Source organism: Narcine bancroftii, chromosome 8, assembly GCF_036971445.1.
Source record: "Narcine bancroftii isolate sNarBan1 chromosome 8, sNarBan1.hap1, whole genome shotgun sequence".
Lineage (NCBI taxonomy): Eukaryota > Metazoa > Chordata > Chondrichthyes > Torpediniformes > Narcinidae > Narcine > Narcine bancroftii.
The window spans coordinates 38054923-38076185 of record NC_091476.1 but is presented as its reverse complement, the minus strand read 5'-3'; the positions used below and the strand labels follow the sequence as shown (position 1 = coordinate 38076185).

General features: G+C 43.0%; 1 protein-coding gene across 4 annotated transcripts in view; it reads left to right on the top strand.

Moving 5' to 3' along the window:
- The window catches only part of radx (RPA1 related single stranded DNA binding protein), a 60810-nt gene extending 40981 nt beyond the window's left edge, over positions 1–19829 (top strand). For 3 of the 4 annotated variants that reach the window (XM_069893472.1, XM_069893473.1, XM_069893471.1), the window contains 4 exons: positions 4184–4269; positions 9736–10023; positions 11167–11355; positions 13579–13941. In XM_069893472.1, the coding sequence (XP_069749573.1) occupies positions 4184–4269; positions 9736–10023; positions 11167–11355; positions 13579–13703 (688 nt within the window). In that variant the 3' untranslated portion in view covers positions 13704–13941. Of the gene's footprint in view, positions 1–4183; positions 4270–9735; positions 10024–11166; positions 11356–13578; positions 13942–19170 lie in introns of those variants that run through there. The other variant, XR_011343061.1, reaches the window with a different exon arrangement.
- Positions 19830–21263: the final 1434 nt, after the last annotated feature.

Genomic DNA, 21263 nt, shown 5'->3' with positions numbered 1-21263 from the left:
TTACTGGCTTCAGCTGCCCAGACTTGAGAGTCTGAATTCTCCCTTATCACTTTTCTTTAATAGCCCCCTGAAAACTTGCCTCACTGCTGGTTACCAGTATAACAACTACTGCGTCTCAGTATCAAATTTTCTCCTGACAATTATCCAGAGTGCTTTACTATTTTAAGATGGTTTTTATCTGCAGGCAACTGTTGCTTCAGTGCTGATTATGCCCAGTTTTGGTCACCAAACGACAGAAAAGTTATCAATAAAATTGAAAGAGTCCAGAGAAGAATGACAACGATTTTGCTGGGACTTGAGGAGCTGAGTTACAAGGAAAGGTTAAACAAGTTAATTCCCTGGAGCGTTGAAGAATGAGGGGAGATTTGATAAATTATGAGGGTTAACAATAAATGGTAAATACAAGGAGTCTTTTTCCACTAAAGTTAGGTGAGAGACCAGGACGAGAGGACATCAGAATCAGGATTTATATTCACAAACTAATCATGAAATTCTGTGTTTTTGTGGCAGCATCAGAAAGCAAACATTCATATTGTAACCATCTTATGACATTACTATAAAAATAAAATAAAATGATAATAAAAGTAGTGGAGCATGAAAAGTAAAGCAGCGTCTTTGGTTCATTGATTATTCAGGGATCTGATGGCAGCGGGGAAGAAGCTGTCCTTGTGCCGCTGAGTGCTTGTCTTTAGGCTCCTGTACCTTTTCCCCAATGGTAGCAGAGTGAAGAGGGCGTGGCCTGGGTGGTGGGGGTCTTTGAGGATAGAGGCTGATTTTTTAAGACTTCGCCTCATGTAGTTGTCCTCAATGGAGTGACATGGGTTAAGAGTGAAAGGTGAGATGTTTAAAGGGAACATGAAGGAGAACTTCATGCAGAAAGTGTTGGAAGTGTGGAACGAGCTGCTAGCTGAAATGGTGAATGTGGGCTAGATTTCAATATTTAAGAAAAATTTGGATCAGGGCATGAATGGGAGGGTTATGGAGGGATATAGTCTGGGTGCAAGTCAATGGGATTAGGCAGAATTAAGCCCAAACTATCTACACTGACTAAACCAGTGCTGCTGGTTCAAATGCTCACATTTATCCACTTATCCTGCAATTAGATTTGGAGGGTTTTGCTGGAACCTCTCCAATGCTTGAAGATTCCTGCTGTAGTTGGACTAACCCTGGGGCATACAAGAGGGCTGGGATCAACAAAGTGCGGGAGGTTATTTATCAAAACTTTCAGTGCTCTCTTTCCTGGCCCTTTACAGAACAGTTTGTGAAAACACAAGTGGCAGCCATGAATTATTGCCAGTCCAAACTTGTCCTGAGGTTGTTGGCATTAAATTTGCGTAGATGCTGAAAACCTCAGTCAAAGCAGAAAATGTTAAACAAGAAGGTCTGTAGATTCCGTGATTATAATTTAAAACTCAGAAATGCTGGAGAAACCCAGCAGGCCACCCAATGTTCTTAATGTCGCAAAGCTACATAACCCAATAACCCACATTTTGGGCCTGAGCCCTTTGTTAAAGTATGAGGTGCCTTATTAAAATGGTGGGGGGGGGGGTGAGGGGCAGTGGGTGGAGGCAGCACAGGCTCACAGGCAAGAGATCATTGATGGATATGTTTGGGAGGACACAAGAGAAAAAAGCTGGGAAGTAATAGAAGGAGGCGATTGCTCCCCGAATGGAGAGGGAAGAGTCACTGTTTATTGGCAATGCAATAACCTAGTTATTTATCTGAATTATTTGAAAAAATAGTGAGAAGCTGGATGGGCTCAGCAGGTCCGTGGAGAGACATGGCCAGTCAGCATTTTGGAGCAGAAATTTTCTCAAAACTAAGGTGGGGGAAAGGTGAGATAGCAAGCAAAAAAAAAGGAGGGTCGGGGAGCTAGGATCCCAGCTCAATTTTAAATAAAGGTCCTGACCCGAAACTTTGACCATTTCTTTCCATGGATGCTGTCTGACCTGCTCGGTCCCTCCAGCTTCTCTTTGCTTGCTCAGGATTCCAGCAGCTGTAGTTCCTTGTGAATCTAGTTATGGTGAAATCCCCGTTAGCCGGATTTCGAGCAACCAGCAGTCTCAAGCAACTGGCAAAAAAAATTTTGGAAAATAAATAGGTAAAAAATACGGAAGTTTAAAATTGCCACCCTCAAGCAGTCAGTTCACCAATCACGCAACACACAATCTCAAGCAATTGGCGAATTCATTATCAGGCTTCTACCAATCCCCATGGGTGCCGAATGTTGGGGTCTTACTGTACTTCGTGTCATATCAGTAATTCAAAGAGCATGTTTGCACCCAATTCAATAACTGCAATAAATAAAACTGAAAAATGCTAAAAAGAATTTAGCTGGGTGGAAAGAGAAGAAGGAATTGGTACTCAACATCTTTCTCTGCATATACAACCTGGTTTCTACCTTTTTATTTCCGATTTCCAGTGTCTGCTGTGATTTGATGTTAATAATTACCCCCAAGCTGTACGACTCTTGATTGCCAATTAAGTGGACATGTTTTGCATCAGTCATTCCCCTTGGAATCCTATCAATTACTAATTCGTGTTCTTCCCAGAAATCATTTATTCTAATTTTATGTGTGGAAGAGTAACAGCCATGAGGTGCCACCCACGGTCCAGAGAATTGGCTATGAAATCAAAGGTGGAGAGGGGAACATTGGCCAAGGCAACTGTTTACTCTTCTTTTCCCCATGCTGAGACTTTTACCAATAGCAACTTATATCCACACAGCTCTATAAGCATCACACAGTGCTCAACGATGTTTCAGTCAAACAGTACCAATAAAACCTGACACTGGGCTTGATGAGTAGAGGGCGTGGGGAAAATTAAAACAGGGAATTGTGTTGGAGGTTTAGGGAGAAAATCCTCAAGTGTCCCACTGCATCCAACAAACCTTGGGCATTGAAGCAATTATTTAGAAAAGATGATGGGAAGAGTGTGGAGAAATTGACAAGGATCTTGCTGAGACTTGAGGAAGTGAGTTGCAGGTTAACCAGGTCAGGGCTTTATCCCCTGGAGCTTCGAAAAATGAGGAGAGGGGGACACAAAATTATGAGGTGTTGAGATGGAATAAATGCAAGTAGGCTTTTTTCACTGAGACAAGAGCTGGAGGACTTGGGTTAAGAGTGAAAAATGAAATGTTTAAAGGGAACATTAGGAGGAACTTTTTCATGCAGAGAATGGTGAGTGGAATGAGCTGCCTACTGAAATGGTGAATGTGGGCTCAATTTTGACATAAGAAAAATTTGGATAGTTCCATGGATTGGAGGTGTTTGGAGGGCTATGATCTTGGTGCAGGTAAATGGGACTAGGCAGCATAGTGGTTTAGCACAGAGTAGACAGGCCAAAGGGCCTGTTTCTGTGCTGTAGTGTTCCATTTATTGTTTTATGATCTATCTTTAAGCACAATGGTAGTGGGGGGCGGGGTGCAGATTAAGGCTCCCTGCAAAAATCATACTGACAATGAACAGAGAGTTAAAGAGGGAGCTTGTACGTGGACCACACCAGCTGTGAGTCATGATCCAGAAACAACCCTCATCCTCCCCTCACATTATGGTGGGGGGGGGGGGGGAGCTGGTATTCCTGGAAAATATTCCGTGTCAGCATTTTTCGTTACGCAAAACCGCACCAACTGCACGTGTCAAGGAAGGCAAGTTGACATAAATTTTTATTCATTTACTTTTTCCTTCCCCCACTCCCACTCAATGAAAGTGAATTTTATTCCATGCTCTGATTTTTGAGGGGTAAATCGTGAAAGGTTGCAGAAGCTGTGATTGAAGGAGAAACACAATGCTGGAGAAACTCAGCCGGTGAAACAGTGTACTTTATATCGCAAAGTTAAAGATACATAACCAACATTTTGGGTTTGAGCCCTTTGGGAGTGGTTTGTGAATTCTGTAACCCGATTGGCCATAATCCTGAGGATCTCCTGCAATGCAATTTGTTCTAATGAAGGTTGAGTTTATTATTATCTGACTGTACATATACAACCCGATGAAACAACGTTTCTCCAGACTATGGTACACATACAATACCAGCCTCAGCTAAATGCCCAGTGTGGTGCTCTGATCTTTTGGGTGTGAAGGCACTGAGCCAAGGCTAGTGCTGAAAGATGGGCCAGCAGCCTTTGTGTCACAGGAACTCCTTTCTGCTTGCCGTTGATTAATCTTCCTGTTCTGTCTTACAGAAGAGCAAGTGATCGGGTTGCTGAAGACTCTGCGAAAGACAAAGGACCCTCACAAGATACAGAGGAGCCTGTGGTGGCTACAGCAGGTACTAATTTTACTGGAGACTGCCAGGGATGGAATCTGGAGCAGCACACAATCTGCTGCAAGGAACTCAGTGGGTCAGTAGTGATGAAGGGCTCCGGCTTGTGACATCAACATTTCTTTTTCTCCCATCGATGCTGAGTTCCTTCAGCAGATTGCTTGTTGCTACAGATGTACTGCCTTCACTCACCCCCAGCACAACCAAGGGACTCTTGTTAAAGAAGCACTCCAGCTTCACTGGCATTAAGAAGAGTTGTCTCCTTGTGCCTCAGTGGCCATCAAGGTCATGTTTTACAAATCACAAATGAAAGACTGTTCAGTTGGTGCCAATTCTAGTTACGACTCTCTAAACAAATGGCAGTGCAATGTCCTCAGACTTTTCTAATGAACATAGCAGGAAAGGAAAAGAATTCCTGCTGATAGAGTTGTTTATCCATCTCAGGAAGGGACATTTGATTTCCTTTTTGTTTGAATACGGTCGGCCTGGCTAGTGTAGACGAGTGGCCTAGTTAACATAGCCAGGCAGCGCGGTTAGCGCAATGCTAGGCACTTTCAAATTGCAGCACCCGAGTAGCCCTCCTGAGACCCGGATGAGATTACTGGGTAGCGTGTGCCTGCTATTACAGCACCGGATTCAAATCCAATGCTGTAAGGAGTTTGTTTGTTCTTCCCATCCCTGCATCGGCTGCCTCTAGGTCCTCTGGTCTCCTTCCACCTGGCAAAATGTACAGGGACTGTTGGTTAATTGGGGTATTTTGGTGGCACAGGCTCTTGGGCTGGAACGGCCTGTTACCGTGTTGTGTGTCTAAATTTAAACCTGCTGCATGGTTTGCCTGGTGTTTCCCAGCACCGAAACACTTCCATCTCTCTCATCATTGTTATCCATCTCGCATACCTGGTTACAGCTATGCTCATGTTAAATGTTTACTGAAAATTAAACTGAACTGTTGAGTTTAATGTGGATGTTTGCAGTGACTAGTGCAGAGGTACCAGCTCAGTTTCCATCAGCTTTATTGCAGCAGTTCATACATCATTAAAAGTGTTTGCAATGCATGATTCGGCATTCACTTTGAAGGGGTGATTGTCTTTCCTGAATATTCTTGTATCAAGTGCTTCCTAATCCCATTAACCCTTTAAATGCAAACAGGATTGCTTGGAGGAAAGGATGTGTAATTTGAAAATTATTTTTTATATATTCTTTTCATCCTACTCTCAAAAGATATTAATAGATTCCCTTTCACCCATCTCTGACCCAGTTTCAAACAAAGGGCCATTCATTAAGAATGACACAGCAAAATGCTTTGTATGCATTTAGGCACATCTACGTTACCACCGCTGGTGTAATTTCAGCTTCTCTCTTCATCACAAGGTGGGAGATGAATCAGAATCAGAATTTATTGTCATGAAGAAGGCTGGAAATTCAGTGTCTTGTCGGAGCATCATAACACAAACATACATATAAACCACTTTTTACAATGATAAATTAAAAAATATAATAATGCACAAAAAGTAAGGCAGAGTCTTTATGCCGGCCTCCGCTTCGAGGCCGGCTCCATCCACGGAGGAAATAATTGAACTTGCCTTTTTATGGACCAGCTCTAAAAGAATACTTCAGCGCCTCGTCACATTCTCTGGAACATATGGAGGTAGGGCGAGTGGCACAGTAGCGCCACCCCTTCGCCGTCAGGTCTAGCATATGCACTGAGCCGTTCCAGCTGTGTGGGGGATTATAGGGAACGAAGACGACCATTGATCATTCTTCTGCCTGCGCTGCCAGACGCTCAAGTCCCAGAGACTCCAGTATTAGTTATCATTGCTGCGCCTGACACCGACTGAAATAAGAGACTGCGATTGGAATTTTATCTTCAGTGTGTTCCCCTAGAGCTTGCCCGTGCATCACCCCCTGTTCAGGAAAGTATGATAGCTTCTCGCCCAAGATCACCATAATTAAAGTTTAAGCAAGTCTCTGTCTCTGCCTAATGCTTTCTTTCCATTTTGTGTCTCCCGTCCCAACTTATTCTCATTTCTCCATCTCCGTGCTTCTACCTTTGGCATTTGTCTGAATTCTTCATACCAACCTTTCCCTTCCTTTTGTCTCCGGTTCATTTTATCCATCTTCTTCTCTCAATCAGAGAACAGGGCGCACAGCAAACGGAAAGTGGGGCAAAGAGAGCAAAATGCTCAACAATTTGATATAATGTACCAGTTCATGTCCTGGTTCTTTCTACTCGATTCTACCTCCCTCTGATACCTGCCCCATTCAACCTCTGCCTCCTCTCCTCATTGCCGGTACCCCCAATTCTTTTCCCTTGCACCTCCCCTGTCCACTTCCTCCTCTCTCCTTAATTTTATTTTCCAGGTTCAATATTTAATTCTTCAATTTCACCTTAAACTTGTTATTTTTTTTTCACTTGGTGAGTCTTGAACATTATGTTCAGATATGAATGTATGCAAGGAGGATTGGTGACATCGCTGATCTCAGCCTTGCCAGATCTGCCCTTCTCTCTCTGTGTTTGATGTTGAGTTGGGGGTATTCTTGGGTTGCTGGTTCTTGGTCCAAACTGAGTAGAGTCTATTGGAAAATGTATGTAGTATTCATTCGGTATGTAGAGGCCCCATCTTCTACTGGGTCCTGGGTCATGGGCTGACAGCATCATCGCGACGTCATCAGCCCGTCACTAGCCAGCCGCTTGCAGCGACAGTACATTTATGAAGCGAGATGGAGCACTCCACTCCACCGCTGACACTAGGTTGAAGAGGGATTGGAGTCGCCACCTTGGAGCCGCTCACAGCATTTATGAAGGCAAGTTTTGCGACGTAAGGGCAGAGAATCTCTGCCTTTACAGTCGCATTTTTTAACTATAAAAGGGCTTTTTGGTTCATTGATTATTCAGGGATCTGATGGCAGCAGGGAAGAAGCTCTCCTTGTGCCGCTGAGTGCTCGTCTTAAGGCTCCTGTACCTTTTTCCCGATGGCAGCAGAATGAAGAGTACACGTCTTGGGTGGTAGGGGTCTTTATTAAGACACTGCCTCTTGTAGATGTCCTTGATGGAGTGAAGTTTGGTGCCTGTGATGACACAGGCTGAGTTAACAACTCTCTGGAGTTTTCTTTTTGTCCTGAGAGTTGGCACCTCCTTACCAGTCATTGATGCAACCAGCCAGAAAGCTCTTCACGTACACCTGTTGAAGTTTTCAAAAATCTTCTGTGACATAACGAATAAGAATGACACAACACTGATGATTGCACAGTAGACACATATAGAACAGTACAGCACAGAAACAAGACCCTTCAACCCATATCTATGATAAACCCACTGACTCTCACGCCTCTTCCCATCTAGTTTTTTTGTAAGGACCCCATCTCTTCCTTACAATTCACATGTTAAGGCTACCCAGGAGGAATATGAAGTGTTGTTCTTCGAGTTTACATTTAGCCTGACAACAAATGAGGCCGAGGACAGATAATGTCACTGTCAGAACGATTCAGGGAGTTAAAATGGTCAGCTACTGGAAGCTCAAGTCTAGATCCGCAAACAGAGCCTAGGTATTTGGTGGAGCAGTCACCTGATCTGCATTTGGTCTCACCAGTGGAGAGGAGGCCAATCCAGGCACACTGAGTACAGGAGATTATGAAACAACATGCCTCTCCTGCAAGCTCTGCTTGTGACCCTGAATATACAGGACGGGGGAGGTGTAAGGACATGTTCTGCACTTCCTACGGTTACAGCAGCAAATGCCTCAGTGAGGGGGGCTAGAGCAGGCTCTTGGGACACTACCATCTGCAATTTCCCTTCCAAGTCATGTAGCCATTCCTTCATTGTCACTGGTTCCCTGAAATTTCTTCCTAGCAGTGAAGTTTGTGTCCCTCCTGCCACCATCTTCCCCCAAGAGCAATCTAGGATGAAAAGTAAATGAATATTTCATTGGCTATACGATGCTCTGAGATATCATAAAAAGGGTCAAACCAACTGCACACCACAATTCTCTTTCTTTCATAAAAGTAGACGAACCAACTTAGCAACTACTGGGAAACCACACAATCCATGGCATCTTCCATCTGCCCTTTACATTGTACTTGTTTAATTAGCTCTGTGCATAGGATGCACGGCACAGGTGGTGGGTCAGGAAGCAATGGTAGAGATGTTATAATACCATAGGAAAGGAGCAGAAATAGGCTATTCAGCCCATTGAGCCTGCCCTGCCATTTAATCATGAGCTGATCCATTTTCCTCCTCAGCCCCACTGCCCGGCCTTCCTCCTTAATGCCCCGGCTAATCAAGAATCTGTCCATCTCTGCCTTGAATATGCGCAATGACCCGGCCTCCACAACTGCATGCAGCAACAAATTCCACAGATTCACCACCCTCTGGCTAAAGAAATTCTGTTCTAAGCAGACGTCTTGTCCTAGACCCTCTCACCATGGGAAACAACCTTTCTACATCTACTTTTTTTCCATACCTTTCAACATTTGAAATAATTCAATAAGATTCTCCCCCCCTCCCCCCTCATTTTCCTAAATTCACATGAGTACAAGCCAAGAGTTGTCAAAAGCTCCTGTGTACCTCTGCTGAACCCGCTCCAACGTTAGCACATCCTTTCTTAAATGAGGAGCCCAAAACTGTGAAGTCTTGCTAGTGCCTTATAAAGCCTCAACATCGCATCCCTGCCTTTATATTCTATTCCTCTTGAAATGAGTGCCATCATTGCCTTCTTCTCCATCATCTCGGGATGCAAGTTTACCTTCAGGCTATTCTGCACGAAGACTCCCAGGTACCTTTGAATTCTCCCCATTTAGTGTTTCTACCATTGTGTAATACCGTACATTTTCCGACATTGTCTTTCATTTTCCACTTCTATGTCCATTCTCAATGTTTCCACGTTTTTGGCTCATACGGTAACACTCTGAGATAAAAGGAATTTATTTCCCACCTCTGAAGGCTTGAGCACCATAAATCTTGGCTGATGTCCTCATTGCTATATTGAGGAGCATGTGCAGTGTTGGAAGTTGTGGCTTAGTTTAGAAGCCCATTGCTTCCCCCCACCACCCCCTCTGGAAGATGGAAAAGATCCTATGCCCTCCAGTTGATGAAGAATGGGGACTTTGTGGACTACGTCCTGACCAGCAGTTACCACCCAGTCTGAATCATAAAATGACATATAATCTGACAATTACCTCTTGCTGCTTTTGCGAGCTTACTGTGCACATCTTATCTGATGCATTTTGTACATTTCAGCAATGACCGTATCTCAGGGTGTCCTGACGTTGTGATAGATACCTCAAGTCTACTCACCCATCTTTTCTGGAGAACCTAAAGTTAACAAGAGAGTGTCCTCTTCGTCACTCTTGAGCAGTCAGAGGAAGATTTTGTAGATTTATGTGAAACTGTTTAACATTGGAGATAATTAAATTCTGCTTCTGTGTGAATGTGCAGAGGTGATAAGTTTGCTTTTGATTTGTTTACTGTTTCAGGTGAACATGAGAGAAGTGGAGAGAAGGATATGAATCCCTTCTCTCATTATTTATGGAAAAGCTCTCTGTGGCCAGGGATTAGAGGACACCTGTCAGCGCACTTGCACTTTGGTCAGCTCCTCTCGGAGAGTGTTCCACGGAAATTTCACTATCTACACAGAGACTTCCTGAAGGAGCAATATAACCTCCAGGCTTCAGAGTACAAGCCCCCTATAGCCACCTCTAAGATGGACCTTCAGAGATTTGACCCAGCATGCAACCATGGCTACTACAGTGTGACAATAGTTGGTACGTACTTTTCCGCAGGTCATGAGAATGGGTTGTATTATTTCCACATCAAGTGCATTGTAATGGTATAAAGCAGGCATTCTCAACTATAATAAAACCTCGTTAGAACACGATTCGTTAATCCGCGGAATCACTTATAGCGCGGGTGTCTGTGGACCCAAAACTTTGCAATTAAGTTGATTAAAATTCAGAATACTAATATTTAAAGAATGTGCTTGCTTTCTTTCATTGAAATTGTTAGTTCTAGACAGCGGACTCTTCAAAAACTGGTAATATTTGGGTTTGATTATCCGTGGGCACTCTGACATCTGTTCCACGACTCGGCTGTAACGCGTTATGAAATCTTCGACCCCACTACCGCGTTCTAATGAGGTTTTACTGTATTTTTTTTTGGTTATGGCCCCCCTTAGGATTCTGCTCAAAATTTATGGGCCCCCTTCCCTGTGAAACAGTCAAGTTTTGAAAGTTTCTTCAATTATTTTCTCCCCTACTGACTACATTAAAAATGTTTTTAAAAATGTACGATTTCACTTTGTGAATATCCCCCCCCCCCCACTAAATGTGCTGTGGCCCCTGTTAAGAATGGTTGGTAATATGGGTGGCAAACTACTGTCTGAGTCAGAAAGTTGGGGTGCAAGGAACTGCACACCAGCACTTGGGTGCAGTGCTGATGCAGTGCTGCTCTGTTGGAGCTCAACAGCAACTTACTATGATGAGTGCAGGTTCACAACCGATGAATACAAAAGATGCTTCAAGCCAGTTGAGAACCATTTGGATCAGGATGATTAGCCTAGTTTACATGTCCTCCTCTTTCCTTCGTCAGTAGATCAGTAGCAACACACACCCAGTATCAGAGGGCTTGGAGAGAGGTATAAAGCTCTGGTTGGGTTTGGATTTACCACTGTGAGGTTGGATTTTAATTTTCTACATGAGCTGATAACCACTCAAATATGAACTGGGAGGAGAGGTGGACAGACTGGTGATTCAAAGACTGAGGGGAGACCATAGCTGAAACTCTAAATTAAATTGAAAGTTAAAACTGCCTTCTTCAATAATTTGTAGCCAAATGAAGGGAGAATTTTTACTCAACTTGCCAGAGAATTTGATGTGTCTGTAATTGAACAAACTATTGTCACGGTACAGGTATCAATCACCAGGTAGCAGTTGATGTTGTGTTTCTGCCAGCCATGGCGAGCCACGAAAGCCTCTGCACATTGGGCCGACCGATGCCAAGCCATGACAACAAACTCGCTTCCATTTTGGCCAGTGGATACATCTGTGATGAAGAATCTGCAAATGATGGTCAGCAAGGACAAACTTCTCCCTCTCCAGGTAAGGGTTGTGACCACAGCGAGACCTGGGCTATGAACACGAGCTTGCACAAGGCTGGCCTGTGAGATTCAAAGCAGGTCCCAGTAGCCTGCACCATTTGCTGCATCACTGAAGCATGTTTAGCCACTCAGGGGTAATGCACTCTTCTCCAGCAAGGTTGTGGGTTCAAATCCTTTTCAAAGAACTTGGCCACAAAACACAGGCTGCAGATCAGCTGGAATTCTGAGGCATGTAAAGTGTTGCTCAGAGCAGTTCCAAAAGTTGCATAGATTTTTAAGTCAGTGTACAGATTCCCCGACCGCCTGTCATTTCTGCTTCTGATTATCCATCGCCTACGAGAATCACAGATGTCAGATATGCAAATTTTCCAGTTGACTGAGAATCGCTCTTACCATGCCAAATCTGCATTAACAGTTCACTGTTTAAAAGACAAAAAGTGCAAAATGTGAAGTGATTTGAAAAAAAATCAGTATTGTAGTCTTTAATTATGTAAAGTTCACTTTAATCAACTAATTCCCATAGTTTACAAAACTTAAATTCGATCCCTGATCATTGACGCTGTAACAGCATTGTGCTAACCCATTTCGCTAACTGTGCCACCGTTATAATTAACTCCCTTCCCCCAGGTTTACAGATAAAGCCTCACTAATATACCAAATACTAATAAAGATATAGACTGTTACTAGGCAGGGATAGGGAGACACTTTGAGAGAGTTCCCCCAGTGGTGAGCAGCATCGACCTGTTCTTCCTCCTAGTGACCTGGTCAGACCCTTGGTGCAACCCAACTCATGTCCATGCCAGTGCATCGTTTCAGGCCCTCAGTGGCCCCTCCTTGTGCTGACAACCTGACTCATCTCCACACCAATATCCTGGTCAGGCCCTCGGTGCACCTTCCCTGGTCACCTCCACACTAATGTCCCAGGCAGCCCCTCAATACAACCTAACTCACCTCTATGCTAGTGTCCCGGTCAGGCCACCTCTATTAGAATATCTGAAGGGGATGCTTCTCAAGTTCTAGCTACACTTCAGTCCTATGCTCCCGATCTTCGGTTACCCTATGAGGAGAGGATGATCAGAGAATCTCCTGGTGGTTTTGCTGCTGGGCTTGGTCAAGGTGGCAAACCACATGTTTAAGCAGCAGGCAGTAGAGGACTCAACCTGGTCTGATTGTCCACCCTCTTCTGGGGTTATGTTTGTGCCTATGAGTCCATAGAGAAGGAGCATGTGGTTTCCACAGCTACAGTGGGGGATTTCCAGAACCAGTAGGTTCCACAAGGGCTCAAGTGTGTTCAGGAGAGTGATAACCATATTATAATCTGATCTTACAAATAGCAAATAACTGGAAGTACTGTAATGCTGCATTTAAATGATCTGTCATTAATGAATAAACCTTTGTTCATGGCACTAAACCAGTGGTTCTCCACCTTTTTCTTTCCACTCACATACCACTTTAAGTAATCCCTATGCCATCGGGGCTCTGTGATTAGTAAGGGATTACTTAAGGTGGTATGTGAATGGGAAGGGAAGTTTGAGAATTACTGCTCTAGACCCAAATGTTACTGAAATATTTTGCTTGAGAAAAATTGTCATTGGCCCATTTCCTTTGGAGTTATGAAACCATGCACATAACAAGTCAATTAAGTATGATTAAAACAGTGGTTTTCAGACTTTTCCTTTCCACCCACATACTACCTTAAGCAATCCTTTACTGATCACAGAGCACCGATGGCATAGGGAATTCTTAAAATGGGATGTGAGTGGAAAGGAAAAAGTTGAGAACCACTGCACTATGTCAACCATGCTGACTTTATGATTCCTGATTTCCTGGTTTTAGCCAATTATGCCCCCCCCCCCACCCCCCTGCTCACTGACCTTTTGGAGTGAGGAAACCATTTCCAGGCGATAGAGACAAATTCTCTTCGCTAATAAGCAGACTCCTTGTAGTTGTGAACCAGACTTCCGGAGACTGGTACAATCAGGACCATCAGAAGACTCTTAAGATAGGCACATGGATGTAAGATAAATACAGTGTTTTGGTTGAGATTAGACTGTGATAGAGTAGGATTACATAAGTAAGCACAACATTGTGGGCTGAAGGCCCTATCTATGTTCCATGTTCTTTTGTAGGCGTGGATCTTTTGCAGTTTGCTTGCCAATGTTTGCAGTGTGCTCGTCCATGAGACAAGTGTGTAAATGAGACTCTCCGTATTTTTCTCTTGTAGATCAGATTGTAAGAACAGCAGCTGAGTTGGACAACCTACACGTTGTCTGTGTCCTTGACCTTTGCCATCATGGTGGGGACAAATCTGAAGTGATTTTAAACAAAATATACAGGGTGACTGAATGAATTCATCAGTGAGCATTAATAACAACCTCACTTCAGGAATATCCATCTTCTGCTCACAGATTTTGGATGTTGATCCAGGTTTTACCTCTACAGTAACCAACTTGATTCAACTGTCAACAATGAGTATTATGTGGTAAATATTTGCAGTAATATCTTATTTAATCTGGGGTTTTTTTATCCAGTGGGTGTGTATGCCTTCAGACGTTAATCTCTCAAATAAATCTATGGATTAAATACAGCCACCAACCAAACAAATTTTCTTCAGAGTTCTGAGAAACAGATCTTAGTGTGAACCCAGGCACTCATAGTACAGTATCATGGATTTAAGATGGGTGTCAATCAAATGACTCTTAATGATTGTATTTTCTTGCCCAGTGAAACTAGCTGGTGAATTAACTAGGAAAATCAAATTCACAGTCTTATAGTACATTTATGCTGATCCAATTTATGTCCAGTACATTGGGAAGATTCTTCTCTTGCTAATCAAGTTGTCTTAGTCATTCGTGTCACCAGCAGATGCTGTCTTGGACAGAAGCTTGATATTCAGCTGAATCCCTCAGGGATTCTCTCTCACTCTCTCTGTCTATTTCTTCATATCCCTATCTCTTTATCTGTCCATCTCCCTTTCTCTATCTCTCTCTATCTATCCCTTTCTCTCTATCCCTCTATTCTCTCTCTCTCTATTTCTCTCAATCTCTTTATCTGTATCTCTTGCTTTATCTTTTTCTCTCTCTCTTTTGCTCTCTCCATCTGTCTTAGTTCCATCTGTCCAGATGCGTTTTGCTTCTGTCTGATTTACTTAGCCATAAAATGCTAGGATAAGATGTTTGAGTCGCTGAAACTTGCTCTGCATTTGACAGGTCAGCTGTGAGGGAGCAGGCACGAGGTTGAGTATTTGTTGTTACATTAGGGGAATGAGCTTGAGAATCGCAATGGCATCGAACATAACTAGTTTGGCTGAACCCTATGGTGAAGGTCTATCATCACCACACTATGAACAGCTGGCAATTTGCAGTCAAAGGGCCCACACAGGCTTCAGACTGCTGGAGACCGGCCCTCAGGAACCAGGTATCGGAACCGGGTTTCGAGAGGGTGCTGAGGGCAAGGGCTTGCAAAGGCCTCAGGTGTTGAAGGTTTCCTGATCATAGTGGAGGTTTGGATCTGGAGCTCAGGCTGCCAATGGTTTTAACAGGACCCTGTATGGCTGCAGAGGCTGCGGGTACACTGGAGGAAAATCCATGGACACCTCAGTGTCTCCGAAGGTACTCTCTTTTGCTTCACTTTCTTTTATTGTTCGGGGGTCTCTTATTGTTAAGGGTGCCTTATAGCAGACAAAAGTTGAAATATACATTCATATTATATTTTTATGTGTTGTTACATGACAATAAAATGAACCTTGAACTTTCTCATCCCTTCCTATCTATAAATATGATCAAATGTCTTTTGAATGCTCCATTTGAACCCACGTCTATAATTTCTTCTGGCCGCTCATTCCAGACCACCTTCTGAGTGAAAATGTTGCCCCTCAGGTCCATCTTAAATCTCTCCCCTCCAACTTTAAACCTTTGCCCTCCTCTAGTTCTGGAATGTTTGCATGGCAGGAGTGTTAAGTGTTATGGGGGAAAGGCAGGTAAGTGGAGCTGAGTCCATGTCAAGATCAGCAATGATCTTACTGAATGGTGTATCAGATGGTCTTTGCCAGCTTGTACTATGTTAATTTATTGTTAAAATGCTTCTGTAAATGTGGATAATGTCCAAAAGCAAAAAGTGGACCTACCAAAAAAGATAATGGTTGCAACAGAGAGAGTGTAGATAAGATGGACCAGGATGTTGGGTGGAAGAGAGGGCTGTAGTTCTTAGAAGAGGCTGGGTTCATTCTCATTGAAATGTAGGAGTCTGACGGGTGATCTTGGAAGTTTATAACATTATAAGTGGCATAGATTAGCTAGATGGTCAGGATCTTTTTTTTTCCAATGCAGGGGAGTCTAGTATGAGAGGGCAGGGGAATATAAAACTAGAGGACACAGAGAGGAGAAATGTAATGGAGGTCTGATGAGTATATTTTTCACGAAGAGGATGGTGAAGATCTGGAACGAGCTGCTAGAGGCACTGTTAGCGCAACACTATTTCGGCACCAGTGACATAGGTTCAAATCTGGCGCTGTCTGTAAGGAGTTTGTATGTGCTCCCCGTGACCTGCCTGGATTTTCCCCAGGGGCTCTGGTTTCCTCCCACCCTCCAAGAACATTTACAGGGTTGATTGGTTAAATAGGTGTAATTGGCGGCACGGATTTCAATGGTCAGAATCGACTTTTACTGTGTCGTAAGTAAATTTAAATGTACAGTTTCACTGTTCAAAATGCATTTGGACAGGTACATATTGTTGTTGAGGAGTCTGATGGTAGAGGGATAGCAGCTGTTCCTGAAACTGATGGTACGAAGCATTTCATCACAGTATTGGGCGGTCGTTGTAGAGGCAGCTCACACTACTTTAGCTGGGCATCGGGATGATTGATGCCCTTCTGAAGCAGGTAGGAACGTCTGACTGCAGCAATGAGAGGTTGAAAATGTCTGTGAACTCTCCGGCTAGTTTGTTGGCGCAGATTTTCAGTACCCTGCCAGGTACGTCATCAGCGCTCATTGCTTTGGAGGCTATAATGGCCTGCACTCCCTGCCATATCTGGCTGTATCTGACTCTGCCACCCATAAGGTTAATTAGATATAGATTTATTGTCAGAGCACACACATGACATCACATACAATCGAGATTCTTTTCCCTGTGGGTGAGATAGAATTACCACATACTTGGTAATGCAAAACAGAGTGATGAATGAATGATGAATAGTGAACCATTTTGAAAGACCACAGCCCTCACTGGTGACCATATAGACCACTGGGGTGTTCAAGTCCAACAATATTTGGGATTGGCCAGATTTAGCAATGATGAGAGAAAGAGTGGGGTCTATAAATATGGTTTGCTGGGTGGGGGGGGGGGTGGTGTGGGGGGGCAGTGGGGGAGGGTAGATCCCAGCCAACTGTTTGGTTCTGACTGCTCCCTCTCTCACTCACTCTCTTAAGCAGTCCCTTGCTCCACATTTTGGCATGAACCCATTCACTGAACACAACCTGCACCAATCAATTTAACAAAACATATCTTATAAAACTTTCAAGACAATCACGCAGTGTCCTAATTTAATGTAAGAAAAATATGATTTGAACTCCAAAATTGTGGCTGAGAAACAGCTTCTTTCTACGGGCAGTGAAAATGTCAAACAACCAAAGGATCTGTTCACGCAAACTATCCGATACTCTTATATGTACAAAACAATATTTATTTATTTGTTTGTATTGATGATATGTCCTACATATGGATTATATGTTTGTTATGTCTGGTTGTGTGTCTGCATGTTTTGCATCGAGGACCGGAGAACACTGTTTTGTCAGGTTGTACTTGTACAATCAGATGACAATAAACTTGAATTGACAATCACTATAAACTTGACTGAAGGGCAATTATTTCTTTAAACGAGATTGGAAAAGGCATGGTTTGCTATCAGAAGGATGGACATGGAAGGAATTCTAGTTTTCCCCACCAGCTCAGCAAGGAGAAAGTCAATAAAAATCTGCAGATGCTAGAAATCTGAAATAAAACAAAAATAGAAAATGTTGGAAATGGTCAGCAGGTCAGGCAGCATCCACGGGAAGAGAAGCAGGGTCAACTTTTCTGTTTGGAGGCTCTTCATCAGGTGTTTCCAGCATTTTTGTTTTGGGTCACTAAAGAGATCACGAAAGAGATGTGACCAAGGAAAAGATGTGGAATCCAATGTGTTTTCTAACTGCTGCCACATATAAGTATTTCCATTTGCACTTTGATTTGAAACTCCCTTATTTCTCTGAATGAACAACTGACAGTGTTGTGGAGTACCTCTCTGGGTTTCCAGAAGTGAAGGTATAAAAATGATTATCCAAATTCTCCTTGATAAACGTTCCACCTGAAAGGCTATCCATAAGATAAACCCTGGGAATTAATTAAATGCTAGCTCAAAGGTTAAAAAACAAAAGCTTATCGTTACAGAAGGAGGGGAAGAGGGAGGGGTGTGTTCTATATGGAGCTTTCTCATTGATATCTGTAATGTGGTTTGGAAAACCTTGATGTAAAGTGCTCCAAATGGAAAATTTGGAATTGTCGCAAAGCTTCCAGGACTCGATTTAGAGAATGAGTTCAAGAGAGCAAAATTTGTAATGCACGTGTTCCATGAACCCTCCTGAAATAACAAAGGAGGATATTGACATAGACTTAAGTGCTGGGGGTTTGAGTAACCACCTCTAATTGTCGAGCAAAAGCCAATAACCCAGAATACTGCCAACCATAGGAATCTGATCAGATAAGGACGTTTGCATTTATTTAATGTCACAAGTACCTTGTAGCCAAAGAATTGAAGACATCTGAGGTCTTGATCTTTCTTCTCTCCTGAATGTTAGTGGTCAAGAATTCACAGAAGTATTGCAGATGTTGGAATGTTTTGTGATTGATGTCCTAGTGTTTACAAGTCATTCAGTCATACAGCAAAGAAAAAGGCCCTTCAGCACAACTTCCCCACACCAACTGAAAAGCCCTAGCTACATTAGTTCCACTTGCCTATGTTTGGCCCATATCCCTCTAAATGTATCCTATCCATTTATACATTCAAATGTTTCTTAAACATTGCAAAAGTACCTGCCTCAAGTACCTCTTCAGGGAACTTGTTCCACATACTCACCACCCTCTGGGAAAAAAAAAGTTACCCTTTAGGTTCTCATTCAATCCCTCCCAACTCACCTAAAACCTATCACTTGCCAGCTTTTGCCCATTCTCCCCCCCTCAGCCCCTGATACTGGCTATTCTTGACCCAAAACATCCACTGTCCATTTCTCTCCATAGATGCTACCTGAGCATTGTTTCCTGTTCCTAACATAGCATAAGAAGCAGGAGCAAGAAGTAGGCTATATGCCCTGTTGATCCTACTCTACTGCTCAATAAGATCATGGCTAAACTAAACCTGATCTGAAGAGAAAATAGAAAGCATGTTGTAGTGTGAATGTTGACTGTTATATGTAGATTCTATCCATTTGTTCCAATTCAAGACAATAAGAGCAGTCAAACACATAAGTGGCACATAGACATGTCTGGTCCATTTTCCCAATGGGTATCATTAGCTGAAAAAAAGATTGTTAAATGATCAAACTCAGGTGAAATCACTTTCATGCATTACTAACCAAATTTCCAGGAAAACCTTTCTTGTTTAATGTCTGTGGCGATCAAGTTCAAGTTTACTATCATCTGATTGCATATTTAGAACCTGACAAAACAGTGTCTCTCCAGACCCTGGATCATGCACTAAAACATACAATGCACAGTACATAAATAAATTTCTAAAATACTTGAGATGATTGCCTCAGTTAAAGGATATTGTTAATTCGTTACACAGCCTGTGAGAAGAAGCTATTCCCCAACTGAACAGTCCTGATTTTGATGCTCCTGTACCCTCTTTTTTGATGGCTGTGGGTTGAATATACTGTGTGCTCGATGGAAAGGGTCTTCTATAATTTCTTGAGCCCTCTATAGGCAGGGCTCCCGGTAAATGTAATCTATAGTTGAGAGGGAAACCCCAATGATCCTCTTGGTGCTAAAATGGTCCTCTATATAGACTTCCAGTCTGATGCTTTGCATCCACATAATGACACAGCCAGACAGGTCACTCTCCTATAAAATATTGTCAAGATGGGGGTCGGTAGGCTTGCCCTCCTCAGCCTCCTTCAGATGTGTAAGTGTTGCCACGCCTTACTGCCTAATGAGGAGCTGTTGAGTTCAAGATGATCATAAATCCAACTCATCTGCCTCATAGGTAACTGGCATTCCAGTATGCCTGCTATGATGTTTGCCATTTGAAGGAAAACATGAAGGCGCTCAAATGAAAGAATGAAATAGTTCCCAAAATTTGAGTCACAGCTGTAAAGTTTTTGTGGATATTTTTTCTTATACTGTATTCCTCAGGTGCATTCAATTGTTTTCCATTGTTACTGTTTTTCTATATGTATAATTCCCAGTGTGGATCTATTGAACTGAATAAAATGTTTTCCTAATTTCGATGACGTGTCTCTTTACAGCTATTAACTTAAAATGTGCAAATACTGTTTTGAAAGGGAAATTAAAAATTGCATTACTATTGAGTTCTTTGACTTTAACAGACATTGAAACAGAAAATACTGGAAATACTCCACAGATCAGGCGGCATGCGCGAAAAAGGAAAGTTAACCTCTCAAGACAATGACCTTTCATCAATAGATTGAAATATCACAAGTATGGAGCTTGGTAAATGGAAGAAACCCACACCATTCATGGAAAGCAGGAGAGAGAAAATGAGGAGTGGTGATGCTGCAAGGGAGAAAGGGCATGGTAATGGATTCCATGCAGAAGCAAGAACTGGCTTTAGAGAAACAGGCTTCTAGCCTTCTCAATATTTTGCTTTTAACCCAGTTTTAACACAATCAGGTATAGGTGTGAAGGTGAGAGATGGCCAACTAAACTTGGATCTCTCCTCCTCAACAGTTTCAACAGCACTAATGGGTTAGTGAAAGCCAGAGAAGTTGACAGAGATAGTGACAGTGACTTCTTTTGTTAAGGCCCCCCCCCCCAACTTCCACTGTCGCCTTTTTCAGAGTCATCGAGTGTCCATGGATTCATCTCCAGTGCTCATGAGGTGTCTGCAGTCGCACAAGATTCCCGTTTAGTTCAAACCATCAGCAACCCAAGCCCAGATCCAAATCTCCAAAACAATGAAGAGGAAGTGGAAAAAGTGGGTACAATTAAAATTAAAAGACAGGTAAACAGGTGCATGGCTAGGAAATGTTGAGACAGAGGGGTATGAGCCAAATAGAGGAATTGAGGCTAGCTTCAGTAGATGCCTTAGTGGCATGGATGAGTTGGGACAAAGGGAAACTTTTTATGTTGTCTGACTCTAAAATGACAGCCAACATAAACTTACACAACAGCTGTTAAAGTATGGATAAATGTCAAAGCATGAATATCACTGCCAGCTCCTACATCATGAACCCCAACAACAGTTCTGATGATGGGTCATTGACCTGGAAGATTGACTCTTTTTCCTCTAAAAAGCATAATGCTGCAAAAACTCAGCGGGTCAAACAGTGTACTTTATATAGCAAAGATACATAACCAACATTTTTGGCTTGAGCTCTTCATCAAGGTAGGAGCAGAATGTAGGCAGGCACCCGAATAAAACGAAGGGTGGAGGAGCACAGGAGGGAAGGTAATAGGTGTATAATGGAGAGGGGGTGCAACAGAAAGAAGTGGGGACCATTCCTCATTCTCTCTCTCTTCCCTATCCCTGTTTTCTCTCCTCCAGCACTCCACTCCCTACCCTCATCACTGAGAGCCAACCCCCCCCCCCCACCTTTATGCTGTGGTGCCCTCCATCCCTTATCCTTCTTGCCTGTCGGCCTGTGCTCCTCCCTCTACCCCATCTCCCCACTATTTTGTTTGGGCACATGTCTACATTTT